An 18,292-nucleotide genomic window follows, 5' to 3' on the forward strand; every position below is an offset into this window, starting at 1 on the left:
CTTTGAATTAAAATCACGTGATTTTCTAGACACTTGCACGCAGTGATGATTCTACACCCAAACCTCTCCATGGTGGGTATGCTGAATATTGTAATTGGTGAGCGTCCTTTTTGGTTTGCTTAACTCCTCTCCCTATGAAGTCTGGTATGGCATGACCCTGCCCCAAGACTGAGTAGTGGAGCACCACTTCCCCTTCCACCACCACCACAAATTTTGACCATTTTTTTTTTGGCTCACCTTTGTTCCTCAGGCAATTCTGGACATCTCTCTATCCGACTACTTTGTCAAGCGCTACACTTCATCCACGATACCTGCCGCCCAACCTCTCCTCCGCGCAACGAATGAGCTACCGGTTACCTCTAAGACCAATGGTGCTGTTGCCCTGACGTTCAAAGTTCCGGCTTGTGGTACCAGAAGTCAGTACCTTGCTTGAATACTGCATTCACCTACTAAACTATTGTGTATAGAGGACTTCTCACATCAGAGCTTCACGACCTATTTGCGCATGCACCCCCGGCACCTAACTCTGACATCAATCAGCACACCCAAGAAGCGTATGCATGCGCCACTGGCATGGCTACTGCCTCCTCTGAAGGAAGAGTCTGGCCCCATGAAAAAGCACTGTGCGCCTGGTCCGGAGGATGACTGCCCCATCTGCTATGAGAGCATGCATGGCGCAGATGGGAACACCCTCATTTGGTGCAAGACTTGTTCAAACAAAGTGACAGTGTTGGAGGGCTACATTAACCTTGGTGCCGTTGCGGGTTTGAATCAAGAGCGCGATACCAGCTCCTGTGTGTCTATTTCCACTGCTTCCAATCTCTTTGGACTTTCGCCTCATGGCCCCTTTCACCTTTTTTCGTAAATCATGAGCACCTATCTTATTCGATCTAACCATCACTTGCTGCAGATTATCAATACTTTCACTCGAAGATGTCGCGCTAACGACTGCTTACAGATATGGCTCAATATATATGGGTAGGTCTCGCACTTCGCCTTAGTCGAAGCTAATCGTTCCCTCTACCAGGTCGTCCTGTGTCAATCGCTGAGGGCGACTTTGATGAAGATTCTATTGTGACAATGATTTGCCCCGTCCGCTCTATGGGAAGGGGCTCGCAGTGGGTGGTCTTAAACAATCTAGAGTCTAGACTGGACCAATGGTACATCGACCTCCCTGGTAATCTTCAGTATGATCCAGCCAGTGCTGCTGCACCACCCCACGAGCAGCCGAGTATGAACCAACCGCTGCTACATCTAGTCCTGCCACCGAATGTGTGAGTCGTCTGTTACCATCTTTTCTGCATTTCTGTTCACATAGAACATCGGCTCGACACCTCTAGGTATCCACTTACTTCCACCCCCACCAACACCTACCTCACCTGCCACTAGGCCCCATTGTCTGTTCCATCCTCCTTGCGTTATGCTTCTTCTGCACACGTTGCTGCAGGACACATGAGTTCGATGGGAACTTTCACCCCAATTGTGTCATCTGGCATTGGTACACTCCCACAGGTCGACCATGCGTTACCGTCTCGATTATGGTGGAAGCACCAGTACCGAGAGTACCAGCTGACGGTGCAGGTATCAGTGATGATGCAGCAGGCTGGACTCCACGTTGTCAGATCTCGTTCTTATCAGATTGTGGTGAGCGTTGTGGTAAATGAACTACAAGTCAGAAAGTTAGTAATGTGGGACACATAGGTGGCCCGACGGTGAATTCCTGGAAGAAGGTATAATGGCACAGGGGTGTGCGAAGTCCCATTGCCCAAACTAACCACGTCAATTGAATTTATAGCCTTACCCCTGAACTTATTTCTGACACCCTCAACTCCAGGGAACTCGCTTTCATCCACCCCAGGGCCCCCCTTCTTCACCTACTGGTCTGGGTGAGCAGAGTCTCTATCAGAAGAACTAGATAACAATTTGTGATAGAGGCAATGCTGGTCCCTAATGACTGTTCTGTATCTCAGTGTATGTAGCTTGCGTGCCACATGTGGTTGACCAGTTGTGCCGATTTGAATTCCAGAAGGACTTCATCACAAGTCAAAGTCATTGATCGTCAGATCATAGTAGTGGTACACTACTAGGCAAGGCTGGTAAGCAACGATGGATGGTAGGAGCTGGTTTGATGGGCATCTTTGACCTCAATGATGCGACGACATTCAACCGATGTCAAGGGCTGACACTAGAGAAAGCCGTGCTTGACTTGCGCACAGATTCATTCACACACAGACAGCTATACACAGCACTATCAAGAGCGCGATGTCAACGAGACATTTGATCGCTATTCGGAAGAGAGGGAGAGGAAAAGACAACGGCAAATGTAGTGTACAGACATCTCTTATTGTGATTGACGATGGAAAACATCCAAAGGTGTAAGGAATGCTTGTTAAAAATAACAGAGCTGATTCTAACCTATCTTGTTGCATGCCATTGTCAGTCACAAGTCTGCAAAACTATCCTCAAAGTCGTTCACCACATTCTCCCCATCTTCCGGACCGAAATCAACTGCATTGTCAGTCTCTTCACCTGCGCCATCCTTGTCGAGGACTTGGTCAAGGCCAGAGTAACCGTATTCATCCATCTCATCAGCAACGGTGTCATCTACCATCACTTCGAAGAGAGCTAACACTGAAACTTCATTGTCGTCTGGTGCTGTCTGCCTCACTATTGTCCGAGCCATCATCACCACCTTCCTCATCTCCATACCTGCCCTCTTCCAACTCTTCATGTTCCTCCATATCCTCGTCTTCAGAGCTCTCGTCAAATTCCGACCCACGGTGCTCTTTCTCTCTCCAGAAAGGAACCCTATCCAATTCATCAGCAGTCATCAAGTAGGCATGATGTCTCTCTTTGTATGGATTTATGCCCAACGCCTCCCCTGCAGAAGCGCATGAACATATCTCTGTCGACAAACCTGGTAGTACCTCAGATTTAGTTCATCGTGAAAGGGGGAGTAACTGACATATTGATGTAGTACCAGTCCCAATCTTCATCATGGTCTGCTGTTTGGCAAGCGATGGACTGGTCCAAGTAGATGCTTTGTAAGTTTGTACCGAAATGCTGGGATAATGTGAACACCTCGAATAACCAAGTCAGGGTCCAGGAACCCAAATGCTGATTCATCCTCCAGCAGTCGTAAAATTCCAACTCGTGGCAATCATTTTGCAGCCCAACCAGAGGGTGCAGCGACATTGCAGGGCAAACCAGCAGGACCCACAAAAAGTCAAAGTGCTTTATAGAGGGATGTGCACCTGGTCTGGTGTAGTGGATATTGACATGAAAGACTCCAATAACTCGTGCATACCAGTACGGATGGGACTCTTCGTCGTCGCGGGCAAGAACCATGATGTCTGCATGTGTGCAGGGATTAAGGGAGTCCTGAGCACGCCACATGTCATACAGTAGTGTAGTTGACGCAAAGAACTTTGTGACGATAAATCCGGTTGTTGATAATGACAACAGAGTTTCGCTGCGCAGTATTAAATGAAGTTTCATCACCATCATAGTCCAGCCCTAACAAGTGACCCAGAAGGTGGTCTTTGAGATGCAGAAGAAAATTCTAATGGCATCCAGTGAATAAATATGATTGACATAAATCGTGTATTGACGACTTTACCTTTGTGGCCTGGTCATTTCTGTTCTTTCTGAGCCAGGAAGAAACATCCCAGAAATGTTTCTGCGACGAGGACATTTGATAATGGATCTCTGGTGAGCAATGTGGCAGTGGGTCCTGGTCGACAAAATGAAGAGATGGGCAGAGATCTTCTGTCTCGGGCTGCACATGATCCTCTCTCACAGCCTCCCTTTCACGGTTCACCTCTCTCATCTTCTGAAAAATGCGCTCGCGGCACTGAAGTCTTGCAATTCCATGCACAAATTTGTTCTTATTGGTCTGTGCATAAAATCGCTTCACTCTTCAATGCTCGAGTTCGCCCTAACACTACCATTAGTGGATCATCAGTTATTCATGGATTCTGATACTCACCACTTGTGTAGAGTAGTTGTCCATAGTCCCATACTGCCAGATTGACTTGACATAGTCTCCAAGAGCATGGAGTTTGTAAGTTGAGAGGTTGAGGAGCCGTTGCTTGGAGGGGCCATCACCTTCAGCATCTGTATTTGTCCCTTCTGACCTTTTGTTCTTGCCTTTAGATGCTTTAAGACGCTGGCGCCGTGCACAAGCAGCTGTTTCACGTGGTAGATCATGAGTAGCAAACTTTTTGCATGTATTGTTGCGGAATTTCCAGAGAGCCTTTCCTAACCGTGTTGTACAGTTATCGAAATGGTAGAGCGTTGTCTCTGTGTGCATACAAAGCTTCCCAAATGCATGCCAGGTGGCTAGCTCAAACAGAAGGTTGAGGATCGAGTTGTTGAACGGTTCCGGTAGAAGACCATCAAATACTGGCATCGCACACTGCCAGCATTGATCAGTGTAACAGCAGCTGTATTACTTATATTCCTACATGAAGCAGGTCTTTGAAATCACGTGCTGCAAGCTTCATAAGACCTGATACATTATCACTGAACTTCCGGATGGTGTCTCATCCAAATGTTGGTATGAACGATACCTATATTGTGTTGGACACACAAATATATGAGAAAAACCGACTTACCGCTCATTGAGATCTTGCACAGCGGTATCTCCATATGAATACAAAATTTGGAGAAGGTGAGTAAGGGTTGCCTTCCATACTCCTAACTCAAACTCGTGCATAAAGTCGGGCACGAGCATCGAGTGGAAATCAAAACCGAACTTGGCAAGCTTCTCCAAAAAGGCATTCTGATACTCACAGTTAGTCAACTTTGAAAGCTCGATTCAAATCATACATACACGAATAGGCGCGACAGAGGTGGCACCAATGATTCTCTCAATTGCAGAGCTGACTACACTATAGCCTCGAATGAATATGAGTTCACAGGCTCGTTCGATGAGACTACGCCATGAATGATTGTTGACTCGAGAATTTCTGGTGTGCTGTCGTCAATCGAACTTTGTCCCTAATTTGAAAATGTTGTCTTTGCTAACAAGACACCGCAGGCATGGACACCTCCCAAGGAATTTCATGCATGCAAGTAGAACCCTGACATCGTAGAGATTAGTATGGTGCGATCAAGTAAGATGTGAAACAGACTTCTCTGGATAATCAGCAGAATAAGTGAAAAAATGTGGAAATACATGACGAAAGACTCCATCAGGGAACTTGACAACAAAGCCATGTCGATATGCATCTATGAAATCAGCATCGAGTAGGAAGTGCCAAATGGCCTGCATCAATTCTTGTTTGCAGTGTGTGAGTACTGCTCCTGTCACACTACAACTGAAAGTCTTCTTGTAGAAGTCTTGGATAGTATCCGACAGCTATACACCTAATTAGTAGTTCGTATCTTGAGTTTAAACAAAGACAGACCTTTGGAATATATGCAAGATGATGTGCTGCAAATGACGTTGGCTTGCCACAAATATACTTTGTGTTACGGCTGTGCTTATCTTGCTTCTTTTTCCCTTGATCCACGCTTACTACGCATGTCTCTTATCATGCTATATTTAGTTCAGTATTACTCAGATGCCTCATTGCTTACGCATGTGCTTACTGATACATACCTATTATTACATCACACCCTGTACCCTGTATACTATATAAACCCTAGCTAGGTGACACTGATTCTAAGTTACCTCTTCGGTACTTAGTCCTTACTTGGGCGTTCTTTAGACTTCTGTCTAGAACGTATCACCAGAATAGTTTATATGGCTTTGTGTGAAATGTTTTGGCTGCAACTTCTGTGTATGCTGATTTGAGGACCTCTAATGGTTTGCGATAATAGAGCCCATCAACATCAAATTCAGGCGCGTGATCCTCAGAAGAGAACTTCTCTTTTTCACATGGTAGCCGGATTTTCACTGAGGCCTCAGTGCCATCCATCAGATGAGAATATGGATGAGGCAGGGTCGTGTTGGGCCTTCTTGAGACATGATGCCTCCCTAGGCACATTAAAATCTAGCAAATCCTCCCGGCAGAAATCCTCCGCTAACATGACATCATTGACCAAGCGATTGAGATCTTGCAATGATTTCGAGATTGACGAGTTATAAAACTATGTCATGAGCCGAAAAACTGTAGCGTTAAGGAATGGTGCAAAGTAATCATGATGGACCACTTCAAGTGACTGTCCAAAGCCAGCATACCATGGCCATTCGTAATTGGCGTCCCCATCAACATGCTGGAATGTTGAGGAGTCACAAAGTGCATCAAAGTACACTGAATGTTCGGGGTCGTATGTTGGAAATGAGTGAGGGTATTCACGAAAAAGGTTGAATGCATCAGTGTCTGTACAATATTGCTCGGTAGGGGGGGCATGCTCTGATGATGGTCTGTCATTGAAGTCCATGGCGATGTCACCAGGGTCATCAGGCGCTGGTGCTGGCTCATCTGGGGCGACCGGAGGTGGGGCAGGAATTGGCAGGGCAGGAACTTCATCACGATAATGCTTGGGGAGATGTATCTGGCGGTTGGGGCGCCCAGATGGTCGTGGCAATTCCGACATGTCAATATCTGGTACCTGTTCATATGATAATACTACATGAATATCAAGGTTAAATTTTTAGAAATAATACTCACTTCGTCAACACGAGGCTGCTGCTGCTGTCGTCAACGATGCTGTGCCTCACATTCTTCTTCCTGTTGCCGTTCTTCCTCTGCACGGGCAGCTTCAGCAATTGCTTGTCGGCGCTCCAGCCGTTCAGTAAGCGCTGATGTTGTGGCTACATCACGCATGCAGCAGTACCTGCTGAGGTGCATGGAAAGTCCACGGTCATGAACTTCAACATCACAGTTCAGACAGTTGACCATAGAGATAAAAGCAAGCAAAAAGAATAGTAAGACAAAGTAGAGCCGCATCAAGAGGTGCTGCTGGAGAGGTGCTGGTTCATTGATGATGATTGATGAGTCTTAAATACACATAGTATGAGATCAGGTCCGAAGGGAGGTGTTTCAAAGGCATGAACCGAACCAGAAATAGGACTCGGACCGTACCTTTGAAACACAAACCGTTACTAGAAGTGAGGTTTCCCTTGCAATCCCGTATGAGACATTGCCGATCTTGAAACCGATAGGATAAGGTCTGGGTAGATAATCTGGGTGACAGTCGAGATCAGTTTGCAATCGAGATCACATGCTTCTGCTCAGTGACAAGATACCAAAGATAGCGCTCATCTCAAGATGTGGAGCTAAGAGAGGGTTGAGTTCGCTCTAGAACCCATCACCCGGACCAAACTGCATGTTTCACACCATTGATGGATAAGAAAACTGTATATTATAGCGCATATAATAAATCGGGATTGCACGAACATTTATGACCTCTCAGAGGTGCAGCTTGAGACTTAGACATCGAAAATGTTCAAACTACAGAGACCTTTGATGGGGTCGTCAAATGCAGGACGTGTATTCCTTGTCGCAAATGGTTTCTCGCTGTGCTTGCTTCTCCGCATGTTCGAACTTCCAACGTGTTGTCCGCGCAGCTTGGGGTCGAATGCTTGGCATGTCCACTGAGGTTGGTGGATATCAAAACATCAAAATAACGTACCATTTGCCTGCACAAATGAAGTTTCCCTCGCAACCCCATCCTAGACAGCGCCAGTCTTGAAATGCCTCGCAAGGCTGCCGCGAGGTTGAGAGAGTCTAGTGAGGCCTTACGAGACGAGTATGCGCACCTTGCATAATGACGAACAAATACATTCAAGCCTCGGAAGGCATCATGTGGCCGTGGGAGACTCTCCGGACCTTGCCGGCCCTTGCCAGATTTGGGCACTTTTGCTGATGATGGACTAGTTTTGCTCTCGGCATGTATATCTTGACGGCGTCTATCAGATTGTATATCCTCTGGTTTGAACCAGCATGTCAGATATCGTAGCTGCAAACCGCGATCGCCTCCTCCAAGCTGCAGTCGAAGGTAACAGTCTATTTTCTCAAAGTGGAATTTGAAACGAGCACAGGTCATGAATATTTGAATAGCAAAGGCATTCGCATACGCGCCTTACTCTAAGTTCCGAGTTGGAGCTGCTCTTCTCACCGAGGACGGCGAAATTATCAAGGGTGCTAACATCGAGAACGCCTCGTATGGTGCGTGTCATTCAATATTTCACTCGACTCTTCCTGCTCATCAGTCTTGCGACTATCATTGTGTAGGTGGTACGATCTGTGCAGAGCGCACTGCGTTCGTAAAGGCAGCGGTGCGTCCTCCTTATCTGATAGCGCTCGTGCACCTTGATCCGCAGCTGAAATATCTCGATATCAGAGTGAAGGCAAGCGTAAGTTTGCAGCACTTGCTGTCACGACGTATGCCATTGACCGCCTTGCACGAAACAATACACTAATACATTTGCTAGCGACGTCGCCTCGCCAATCGCACCTTGTGGGATGTGTCGCCAAGTGATTCGTGAATTTTGTTCTCTGGACATGCCCATCCTGCTGGCTGCATCTTCCTACATGGAGAAGAAAGATGGAGTGAAAGAGCTTACTCTTGAGGAGTTGCTTCCATATAGTTTCGGACCTGAAGACTTGGACAGAGACCGTGCTCCTCCTGCTTGAATCCATAGTCATATGCACCCAATGTAAGAATACCGTTATCGAGTACTTACATTGTGCATGTCCTCCCGAAATAGGTCTAAATGGGATACAACTAGTTGAGTGGCTGTGAAAAGTATACCGAATTTTATCACGTGATGGCTGCGGGGGAGTAGGGGATAGAGTAAGTAAGACACAACATACAACGTGTACATACACATTTGTTCATCCACCACGTCCTGGCATGGCTCCCTGGCACAGGACAGCAGCTTTCATATGGTCAACGCTAGCTTTTCTATTTTACTTTGGTGCCACGTATGCTGCTGACCCAGAGCATGCCATATCCTACTTCGAGAATGGACCAGCTCGGCTGTTCTTCTTCGATGATACAACTGTGAGGCATTCATATCCGACTCAGGGTTCAATTTTTCATTCATTTTATCTTCTAGAGTGTGATATACCATGATGCCATTTTCGAGGACATATATGTTTCTCAGGACGAAGGCAAGACCTGGGCACGGGCAGAAGGCATACAACCTGGTGAGGCTGCTATGCTTGTTGAGCACCCATTCAATAATCGCGTGGTGCGTAATTCTTTATACTCCTCGTCCCAGTTCCATTTCCTCTAACTGATGTGGTATTCGTTCTCTCTAGGCATACGTGTTAACCAATACATACACACATTACCGCACAGACGACCGCGGAAAGACCTGGCGCACATTCGACGTCCCTGAACGAGTTGCCTACGTCCCACAACCACTATCATTCCACTCAGATCCCACCAAGTGGCAGTATACCCTCTTCCAGGCCGCCAAATGCGAACTAATTCCCTGGGGCGAACGCTGTCAAGCTATAGTGCGCACCTCTCTTTCTCTTCATATTACTTCTGTTGTTCAAATATTTGTGTAGACATTCTATACCAAAGATGGATTCGCATCACCACCACAAATACTCCTAGATGACGTATCCCGCTGTCAATTCGCTCACAGCAGCAAAGACTTCAAACACGACGCCCACGAAGACCTCGTCTACTGCGTCGCCTTTGACACTTCCACCACGACTGGCTCGCACAACATCGCAAGCAGCCGCCTCTACTCCAGCGCAGACTTCTTCGCCACTGGCAAGCAAAACGAAGACCTTGGCATTGGCAAGAACGCCAAGGGCGTCGTAGCGTTTGCAATAGTGTCCAAGTTCGCCGTGGTTGCGCTCAAGGATTTGACGCCCGGCAGTGATGGCGACATGCTGTTATATGTCACAGTAGACACCAAGGAGTGGGCAAAGGCACAGTTCCCGCATGCCTCCCAAGCGCGCTTACGCGAGAACGCATACACCATCGTAGAGTCTACAGTCCACTCCCTAGCAGTAGACGTCGTCCTGCACGACATAAGCACCGTCGGTACCCTCTTCGTTAGCAACTCCAACGGCACCTACTTCGTGGAGAGCTTGAAAGATACGAATAGGAACATGGCGGGTTACGTCGACTACGAGACCATTTACGGCGTTGAGGGTGTCGGTATTGCCAACGTCGTTGCCAATGCACAAGATGTCGAGAGGAAGATGGCTGCCAAGCAGATACGGTCGATGATCACATTTAATGACGGTGAGGAATGACATCCCTAGTGTTTTTGTCGTCAATCTGACCTTACATATTCGCAGGCAGCTCGTGGGCGCCTCTTCGTGCTCCTAGCGGTGACTGCTCTGACGACACATGCTCGCTGCACCTGCACTCAGTGACAGACATGCACAACTATGGTCCCGTTTTCTCGTCCCCTGCACCAGGCTTCGTCATGGGCGTGGGCTCCGTCGGAAAGACGCTTGCGCCATACGAGGAGTGTAACACTTACTTGAGCACTGACGCCGGCCTGACATGGTCCAGGGCCCACGAAGGCGCATATCAATACGAATTCGGCGATTCGGGTAGCATCATCGTCATTGTCAACAACGAGCAACCTACCGACTCGATCATGTACTCTACAGACATGGGCCAGACCTGGTATGTCCCCGCATGTGCATATATGCGGTCTCACTGAAACTCCCTACCCCACAGGCAAACATATAACGTCGGCATCAAATTCCGCGCCAGGGGCCTAACGACGGTGTCGGATTCGACATCTCAGAAGTTCCTCCTTCTCGGCCAGGTGATGCGGGAATCCCAGCAATCCGGGCAGGGCCGCAACGCTGCCATCTACCTCGACTTTGCCGCCCTCGGGCGCAGGCAGTGTGGTGAAGACGACAAGGAGCGATGGTACGCAAGGGCCCATTCCGAATCAGAGTGTATTATGGGCGCCAAGGTCAGCTACCATTACATCCTTGCCACAAGAACGTTCCTGCTGATCCACTCCTAAGCAATGGTATAGCAGGCGCAAGGCTGGTGCAAATTGTTACATGGGCGATAAGTTCCATGATCCGGAGGGTCACGACGACAAGTGCGAGTGCGATGTGCACGATTACGAGTGGTACGTTCCTCTCGTCTGTCTGCTCATCTCGTCTGCTCATGGATTGTTCCAGCGACTACAACTTCGTACGGAGCGATGGAAAATGCGTGCCTTCGGGTCCAGAGCATATACCCAGCACCCAATGCGCCCAGGGTACAGCCAACGAGAAGTATATGGGGTCATCGGGATATCGCAAGATCCCCGGGAACAAGTGTGAGGGCGGCAAGCGCTTGGACGAGCCTGAATCCAAAGACTGTTCTCAAGGTAAGCATTTCAGAAGTGGCGGAGGTTCTGTGTCTGATATGTACATCATTTGCAGCTGAACCTGCCGAAGGAGCGATCGTCCAGCAGATCGTTTGTTTCTGTTCTTACTTTTATTTCCAGAGTGGATGACTTATGATTTCGCAGCATCCGTTCACTAGTGATATTGTGCAGAGCGAGTATTTCAAGGATTCGAAGGTGAGCGTCTTGTAGTTGTTAAAACATCAGCTCACGCCTGCCTCTATAGACCGTCCTCGTCCGTCTTGCAGACTTCTCGATATGGCAATCCAGCAATGAAGGCTACACATGGGAACGCAAATACGAAGAAGAGCGTTTCCTAGCGTTCTACATGCACGCACACACCAAAGATCGTGCATATCTCCTCACAGACACTAACAAATACTACTTTACAACCGACACCGGCCGCTCCTGGTACACCCTCTCCGCACCTTCCCCTCCCAATACCTTCGGCGCCCAAGTCCTCCGCTTCCATTCTGTCATCACCGACTACCTCATCTGGATCGGTAACGTGGATTGTCAATCGGGTCGCGAGCACTGTCGCGCGCAGGCGCAATATACGTGGAACAATGGGCGGGATTGGAAGTTCGTGGAGGACTATGTGATTAATTGCGATTGGGCGCGGGATGATGAGCTGCGGATCGATTCTTCTCAGATCCTATGCGAATCGTATGAGAACAAGCAGGGCTCGCAGGTGTTTTTCGGGAAGGAGAATGCGTTGCAGCTTGTTTCTGGGACGGATTATTTTGCGAAGAAGACGAAGTTGTTTGATCATGTTGCTGGGTTCACCAAGTTTTCAGAGTTTTTGATCGTTGCGGAGGTGCGTTTGTGTTGTGGGTGCGTTTGTGGGATGGTTGATTTATTTATTTTTGGGTTTGTAGTACCTCCCGGTGAGGGGCACGCTTAACCTCCAGGTTTCACTGGACGGGCGAACGTTCGCTTCTGGGAGCTTCCCTCCTGGCATGCATCCAGATTCTCACGTAGGTATCATCACTGCTCCCTGAACGCTGGAATTGCTCATCACGTCTCACAGGCATACACCGTCCTCGAATCAAGCACCAAAGCCATCTTCCTCCACATGACCATGAACGAATGGCCCACGCCCTGGGGCAACCTCCTCAAATCCAACTCCAACGGAACTTACTTTGGATTATCCATTGAGAACGTGAACAGGAACCAGAACGGCTTCGTCGACTTTGAGAAATTCGCGGGGTTGGATGGGATTGCTATGGTTAATATGGTAGCTAACACTGCGGAGGCTGCGCTTACGGGGCGCAAGGCTCTGCAGACGAAGATTACGCATAACGATGGTAGGTTTTTGCGCTGTATCTTTTGCAGTTTGTTTACTTACGGTTTATCGATGATAGGTGGTACTTGGAAGGCGCTTATACCCCCTCTAAAGGATTCGCTGGGTCAGACGTATCCCTGTTCATCAGTCGTAAATCGTCTTCTTTTGCATGTGACCGAGTAGCTGATTAGATCTTATTTAGGGATGTGCGCTCCATGTTCACGGGTTTACAGAACGCTTTGACGCCCGGGCAACATACAGCAGTCCATCCGTCGTCGGCGTCGTGATGGCAGTCGGAAATGTAGGCGAAGTACTCGCTCCCTACACCGAGAGCGATACCTTTCTATCCCGAGACGGCGGCTTCACATGGGAAGAAGTACACAAAGACGCGCATCTCTGGGAGTTCGGCGACTCAGGCTCTGTCATCGTGATCGTAAACGACGAGGAACCAACAGACCATGTCTTGTTCACCACAGACGAAGGGCTTAGTTGGCGAGAGTTCAAGTTCACAAACGAGAAGATGAGAGTGAGGGATATCATGACCGTGCCTGAGGATACGAGTCGGAAGTTTATGCTCCTGGGTCAGTATCCTGGGACGGCGGGTTCGGTGATTGTGCATTTGGACTTCTCGTCTCTTACGCATAAAAAATGTGAGCATGATGATTCTTTTGTGCTCGTCCATTGATGTTGAAGGGATTTCTTCCAGGCGTCGTGGATGTGGAAGATCCTGGACACGACGACTTTGAGTTGTGGAGCCCCAGCGAAGAAAGAGACCAACTTTGCTTGTTCGGACGACAGGTGAGCCGCCCAACTCCAGTTTTTGTTAACCCCCTCATATGATATGCAGACGCTTTACCATCGCCGCAAACGAGACGTAAACTGCGTGGTTGGAAACACGCCCAAGGCACTAGACAACATTATGCGGAACTGCACATGCACGTTGGAGGACTTTGAGTGGTGAGTCGTGGATTGTGATACCACACCCTTAGAGCTAATTTATGTCTGGGTACTGAAAAGCGAATTCAACTATGTCCGCAAAGGAGATGAATGTGTTCTTGTGCAGGGGATGACTCCACGAGCGTCTGATGATTCATGTCGCAATGGAGAAGACTACTGGTATGAGCGCACGGCTTACCGCAAGGTCTTCTACTCCACTTGTGAGGGCGGTGACCGCATAGACCGAGGCACGTCACACCTATGTCCTGGCATCAAGGGTCACAGCGCGATGTTCTGGATGATGGTGATTATGTTCCCCTTTGCGATCACAGCGCTTGTCGCGTGGTGGTGGTACACCAAGAGTGGATTGGCGAGAGGGCGAGTGATGTTCACTTTATATGTGCACGTTTTGTGCTTATTGCTGATGTACAGGACGATCCGGTTACCTGGAGGTGAATATTCGCATGGGACAGGGTCTGGTGCGTTGGCTACGCTGGCTTCTGTGCCATGGTTCCTGCTCGGGCTTGCGGGCATCGCGTTTGAGTATGTAGCGTCGAGCTTGGAGGCTGTGTCGATGGGATACCGCACGAGGCGTGGATATAGGGATGTACCTGTAGATGAGGATGCACAGGTGCTGCGTTTTGAGGACGAGGAATGAGCGGGGCGGGGATCGTACTTAGAAGGTACAGTGTCGACTATTATATTAGCACGCGCTCGGCGCACTGTCCATATGGATAGCCATCGCTGATTGCTTTCCTATGTATGCCAGTTTTTATTCTTTCGTGGGGTATCATGGGATGTCTTCGTCCAATGGCATTAAATTAAGCGTTGAGTTGGACGAAGACAACATTAGTACTTTGCAGTAAATAACACAGCGAATACAGTGATAGCAGGTATACATAAGGTGATCGTCCAAATTCGATCTTTTGACTAGTCTATGACACCAAGATGATCTTCCTTGATCGTTCCGATTGCGAACTGGCGTCGCGTTAGAAGCTAAAATAGTCAAGCCAAACATAAAAAACTCACAATTTCAGTGGCGTCAACGCGAGTTCCAACTATTTTTAGTCGTACACGAGTGTTTTTCTCGATGATCTGTTTGAGAGGCAAGGTAGGGACATTAGGGGGACGACACATGGATGGACGATACCTGGTCTTCTGATGCAAACGATGGTGGATTCGATGTTGGATCGAATTTCATGTCTGGATGTATCAGCTATGAATGGCGGGGGTAATGGTGAGCGAGGCAGAACCAAGTCGCGTTGAAACTCACCTGGTGCGACACAAAAACTGTTAACGGCCCGACGTCAGCAAAGAAGCCCATCTGCGTGCCGTTCAGTACGCAGTGAGGGGATGTAGTAGGGCATAGAGCACCTTATTAACGTTGTTCACGACCCCGTCGACCACTTCTCCCTTGAATGGCTTGAAGACTATTGCACGATAGCGAGTGATGAATTCGGCTTGACCACTTCCGCTCAATACCATGCCTTTTCCGATATCAAGGATGGAGACGACTGCGATGATGTATCCGAATGCGCCTGAACATGTTCCCTCTACGTCTGAGTAAAGTTTTGACTCGAGGAACTGGAGCATCCGAGGACCAAAGTATGACGGATGGAGTAAGATTGTGTGGGTCAATTCTTTCTGGGAATTTAAATTTATTTATGACGGGATGAAAAGTGATCAAGCTCTCTACTCACGATGAAGAACATGGTGGCTCGGTATACGAGCGATCCTGTCGATTCGGGCAGAGCGTAAGTTGTAGATGCGGTAGATGACGTAACACAGCGGCTACTCATTAGCAGGCCGAGGACAAGCTCGCGAACGTAGAAATGCAAGCTAGTGCAACTCTAGAACTACGGTGGTTTCATCATTCGAAGAATTAATCAAGCTTCTAGTATGGGTGGCTTGTCGGTACTACTTGTATAGTAGCATGCAACCTTGCAGTTGCAATTGAATCATGTCATGCACTAACATTTGAATTCGAGTGGATTGAATCGACCTAACAGGAATGCACTTATTGTAGGGGGATGCGATGTATGGGGAAAGAATCATATATATTGGTGCGAGTCGGAGATCTGAGTGCTAGAATCTTGGTATATTCAATGCTATGATCTCAACTCCCAATAGTATAGTGCCCTTTGTATGAGCGTAACTGCTCTTGGCGCTATTCTTAAGTTCTAGTGCAGCTGCAGGCTTTGATGGGTTAGGCGGGCGCGCTTGGCGAATGAACTTCGGGTTACTCTTAATCCCCCTATATGTGCCACCCGAGTATCTCTTTCTGTTCCACCAACTTGTGCTTAGCGCTAGTTAACCGGATCCAGCTCTTCCAAATATTCATTACTACCAATACAATACATTCATAGCTCTGCCCTCAAAGCTTATCCACTTACGGCGGTTCCATTATAGCGGTTCCATTTAGAGCCGTTATGGTGTACAAAATTGGTGGATGTGTTTGCTCGCGACCAAGTACGTACTTGGTTCCAGAGAATGGGAGTCGAGCACGAACATTTTGGTCCAACGCATTTTTTCCGGTGCACCCGACGAGTGGTTCGACAAACGAGGCATGATGGATCTCTGGGCTGTCCCCACCTACTATCTTGTCGGGTTCTGGATTCATGTTATAATAATCACGCGAAGGCAGAGAGAAAATCCCGACTCAACTGTGACCAACTACTCGGGTTTTGATGAGGAACCTGCGGACCACACGGTGAAGGAGAAAATTATGGCGGGGAGTGGATCAACTGACGAGGAGATTCCTTGGATTACTGTTGTGGACCCTTTTTTCCGAAAGAGTTGACGAGCTTCCCTGTGTCGGTCATTTTTCTGCAACCATCTGCCTAATGCTTCAGCCTGTCTGCCAGTACTACTACTGTGCATCTCTACTTCGTCGTTTGCAGTTTTTTTAAAAAAACAGTCGCAGCCGCCGAGTCCGCGCCGAACAGCACACGCCGACTTGCTAACGTTGACTTCAACGTGGAAACTTGACGGGGCGACCCTCTAGGATATGTTTAACGGACGTGCTGACTAGTATGAGATGAACGAACCTGTATGAATGACGGTGTCTTGGGCCACTACTATACAACATTCGCTGGGAGTTGCAATGACTTCCAACTGTCTGCATGCCGCCACGAACAAAGGATGCATCGCCCCTGCAGACCGGTCGGTATGCTATAGGGCCGAACAAACATATAATTATCAACCGCATTGATCGGGTGAGTACATACCTTTAGGATTCGAGCTAGTCACCAAAGTAGTCGCCGCTGATCGGAGACCTTTGATGGAGTCTTCCTACGCCAGAACTTGAACATGTATCCGGTTAGCGTATCTTATTATTTATATCTAGATCGCCAACTATCACGCACGAGTGATCCAGGTAACCGTATTCATCTGCGAATGAGAATGGGGTTTTCCCTGCGTATATCCGTTGCAGAATCATCCGGCGTGAAATGAGTTATACAAACGTTGAGCAGTACAAATTTCAAACCGGGGATAGAGCCCCACCTGGACAGTCACCTGAATCAGACGCCATGATGATGAAACACATTCTCGGTGCTGACGTTGTCTTCGGCGATTCCACTGATTCATTGGAGAACAAGAAGATCGATGAGGATTACGCATTCGACCACTTTTATCGAGGGGGTCACTGCTGACATCGATATCGACACTGATGGGATTCCAGGCGCCAGGAAAGTTTACTTCGTTCCATGATACACCAACAAGCGAATCGAAGCTGCAGTGGGATTTAGCTTGCACCGCACCAAACATGCAGACTTATGCGCAAGGGATTTCGGCGCGTGAGATGGAACCAAGTAACTCCGCTATCTCGATATCCAATACCGTTCAAACGGTGTTGGAACCATCACTTCTCTCTTCTTCGGTGATACGAAGGCTGGCGATGGAAGTTCGCCTGATCTCAACGAGGATCGGGTGGGGGATACCTTTGTATCTCTGCTGGAATTGTTCTGAAGGATGAATTAGTAAGATAAGCCGGGAAGGGTGTAAAGGTGATGTTATGGCACGCACGAGGAGTAGAATTCTGATCCGAGCGCAGTTCATTCAGTTTGATATATGCTCCGATTGGTATGTGCATATATTAGATTTTTTTTGCTGGCCTCTGCATTATATGTAAATGTCACGAATTTGAGTACATTAATGCTACCATGCTGGTGTGTCATGAACCTTGAACCCTCAAGCTTCAAAGGCAAGACAAATTGCGGGACTTCCAGGACGCAGAAACCATGGCGACAGGACGGTCGTTTCCTTAAAGAAGGAAAACAGTCGTTCTGCGCGAGTTGGGTAGCATACGCTGCTAAGATGGAGAGGCGGAGAACGAGTAAGTTGTTGGTTTCCGAGTCCGATACAGTATCCTGTTGAGATGGTGTCATTAGGTCTACTGTTCCGGTACGTACGACTCGTCCCTAGGTTCCATAGCCTTGGGCGAAAAAAAGAATTGGCCAACGTGGGGATCGAACCCAAGACCTTCGCGTATCAGATCGGTGGTGAGCTCCACGGGTGAGCAGAGAGCTCTCCAACGAACTGTATTAGCACGACGCTCTAACCAACTGAGCTAGTCGGCCTTGTTTGATCCGCCCTGCAGAGGAGATTTTACTGAGGTTTGATAGCAGCGACTCCGCTTGTTGGCTTGTTGTGAAGAAACAATTAAACGTTATCATCGAGTTACAAACGTTTTCGCATGGCTATGGTTACAGAAGTTACAGCAGCTTTACGGCCCTTTGACATACTTAAGTTTGTGAACAAAGAGTGTGTTACCATGTACGTGAGCTCGT

General features: G+C 48.2%; 5 protein-coding genes and 1 non-coding gene across 6 annotated transcripts; 4 read left to right on the forward strand and 2 right to left on the reverse strand.

Annotated features, from left to right (window-relative positions):
* Positions 1–465: 465 nt before the first annotated feature.
* EDB91DRAFT_1048113 (uncharacterized protein) lies at positions 466–865 on the forward strand (the record flags this gene model as incomplete). The annotated part of the gene is given in 2 exon segments (XM_041313368.1): positions 466–600; positions 620–865. Coding segments are annotated over 2 exon segments (381 nt in total), but the record flags the coding sequence as incomplete, so codon positions are not given.
* Positions 866–7,838: 6,973 nt separating this feature from the next.
* Positions 7,839–8,754, forward strand: EDB91DRAFT_43890 (cytidine deaminase). Its single transcript, XM_041327268.1, has 5 exons — positions 7,839–7,950; positions 8,013–8,120; positions 8,187–8,230; positions 8,296–8,336; positions 8,387–8,754. Exons 1-5 carry the CDS (start codon positions 7,896–7,898, stop codon positions 8,586–8,588), a joined length of 450 nt encoding a protein of 149 aa, XP_041180309.1. The 5' UTR covers positions 7,839–7,895; the 3' UTR covers positions 8,589–8,754.
* A 54-nt stretch (positions 8,755–8,808) lies between these two features.
* Positions 8,809–14,160, forward strand: EDB91DRAFT_1245255 (uncharacterized protein; the record flags this gene model as incomplete). The annotated part of the gene is made up of 18 exons (XM_041322517.1): positions 8,809–8,958; positions 9,014–9,148; positions 9,219–9,419; positions 9,474–10,164; positions 10,221–10,557; positions 10,612–10,855; positions 10,911–11,020; positions 11,073–11,263; positions 11,319–11,353; positions 11,408–11,458; positions 11,508–12,098; positions 12,160–12,258; positions 12,312–12,588; positions 12,646–12,716; positions 12,769–13,216; positions 13,273–13,364; positions 13,414–13,523; positions 13,584–14,160. The coding sequence occupies 18 exons, from the start codon at positions 8,809–8,811 to the stop codon at positions 14,158–14,160; spliced, it is 4,410 nt and encodes a 1,469-aa protein (XP_041180310.1).
* Positions 14,161–14,432: 272 nt separating this feature from the next.
* On the reverse strand, positions 14,433–15,255 carry EDB91DRAFT_1198275 (RNA polymerase Rpb7; the record flags this gene model as incomplete). The annotated part of the gene is made up of 6 exons (XM_041320616.1): positions 15,203–15,255; positions 14,877–15,146; positions 14,776–14,826; positions 14,653–14,718; positions 14,532–14,597; positions 14,433–14,480 (listed from the first exon to the last, which is right to left on the reverse strand). The coding sequence occupies exons 1-6, from the start codon at positions 15,212–15,214 to the stop codon at positions 14,433–14,435; spliced, it is 513 nt and encodes a 170-aa protein (XP_041180311.1). The 5' UTR covers positions 15,215–15,255.
* A 696-nt stretch (positions 15,256–15,951) lies between these two features.
* Positions 15,952–16,302, forward strand: EDB91DRAFT_1079489 (uncharacterized protein; the record flags this gene model as incomplete). The annotated part of the gene is made up of 1 exon (XM_041315134.1): positions 15,952–16,302. The coding sequence occupies one exon, from the start codon at positions 15,952–15,954 to the stop codon at positions 16,300–16,302; it is 351 nt and encodes a 116-aa protein (XP_041180312.1).
* Positions 16,303–17,956: 1,654 nt separating this feature from the next.
* Positions 17,957–18,082, reverse strand: EDB91DRAFT_t48. The gene has a single exon. It is a non-coding gene; the product is annotated as a tRNA-Ile (tRNA).
* Positions 18,083–18,292: the final 210 nt, after the last annotated feature.

This window comes from Suillus paluster (genome assembly GCF_016628075.1).
Source record: "Suillus paluster strain FC165 chromosome Unknown EDB91scaffold_10, whole genome shotgun sequence".
Lineage (NCBI taxonomy): Eukaryota > Fungi > Basidiomycota > Agaricomycetes > Boletales > Suillaceae > Suillus > Suillus paluster.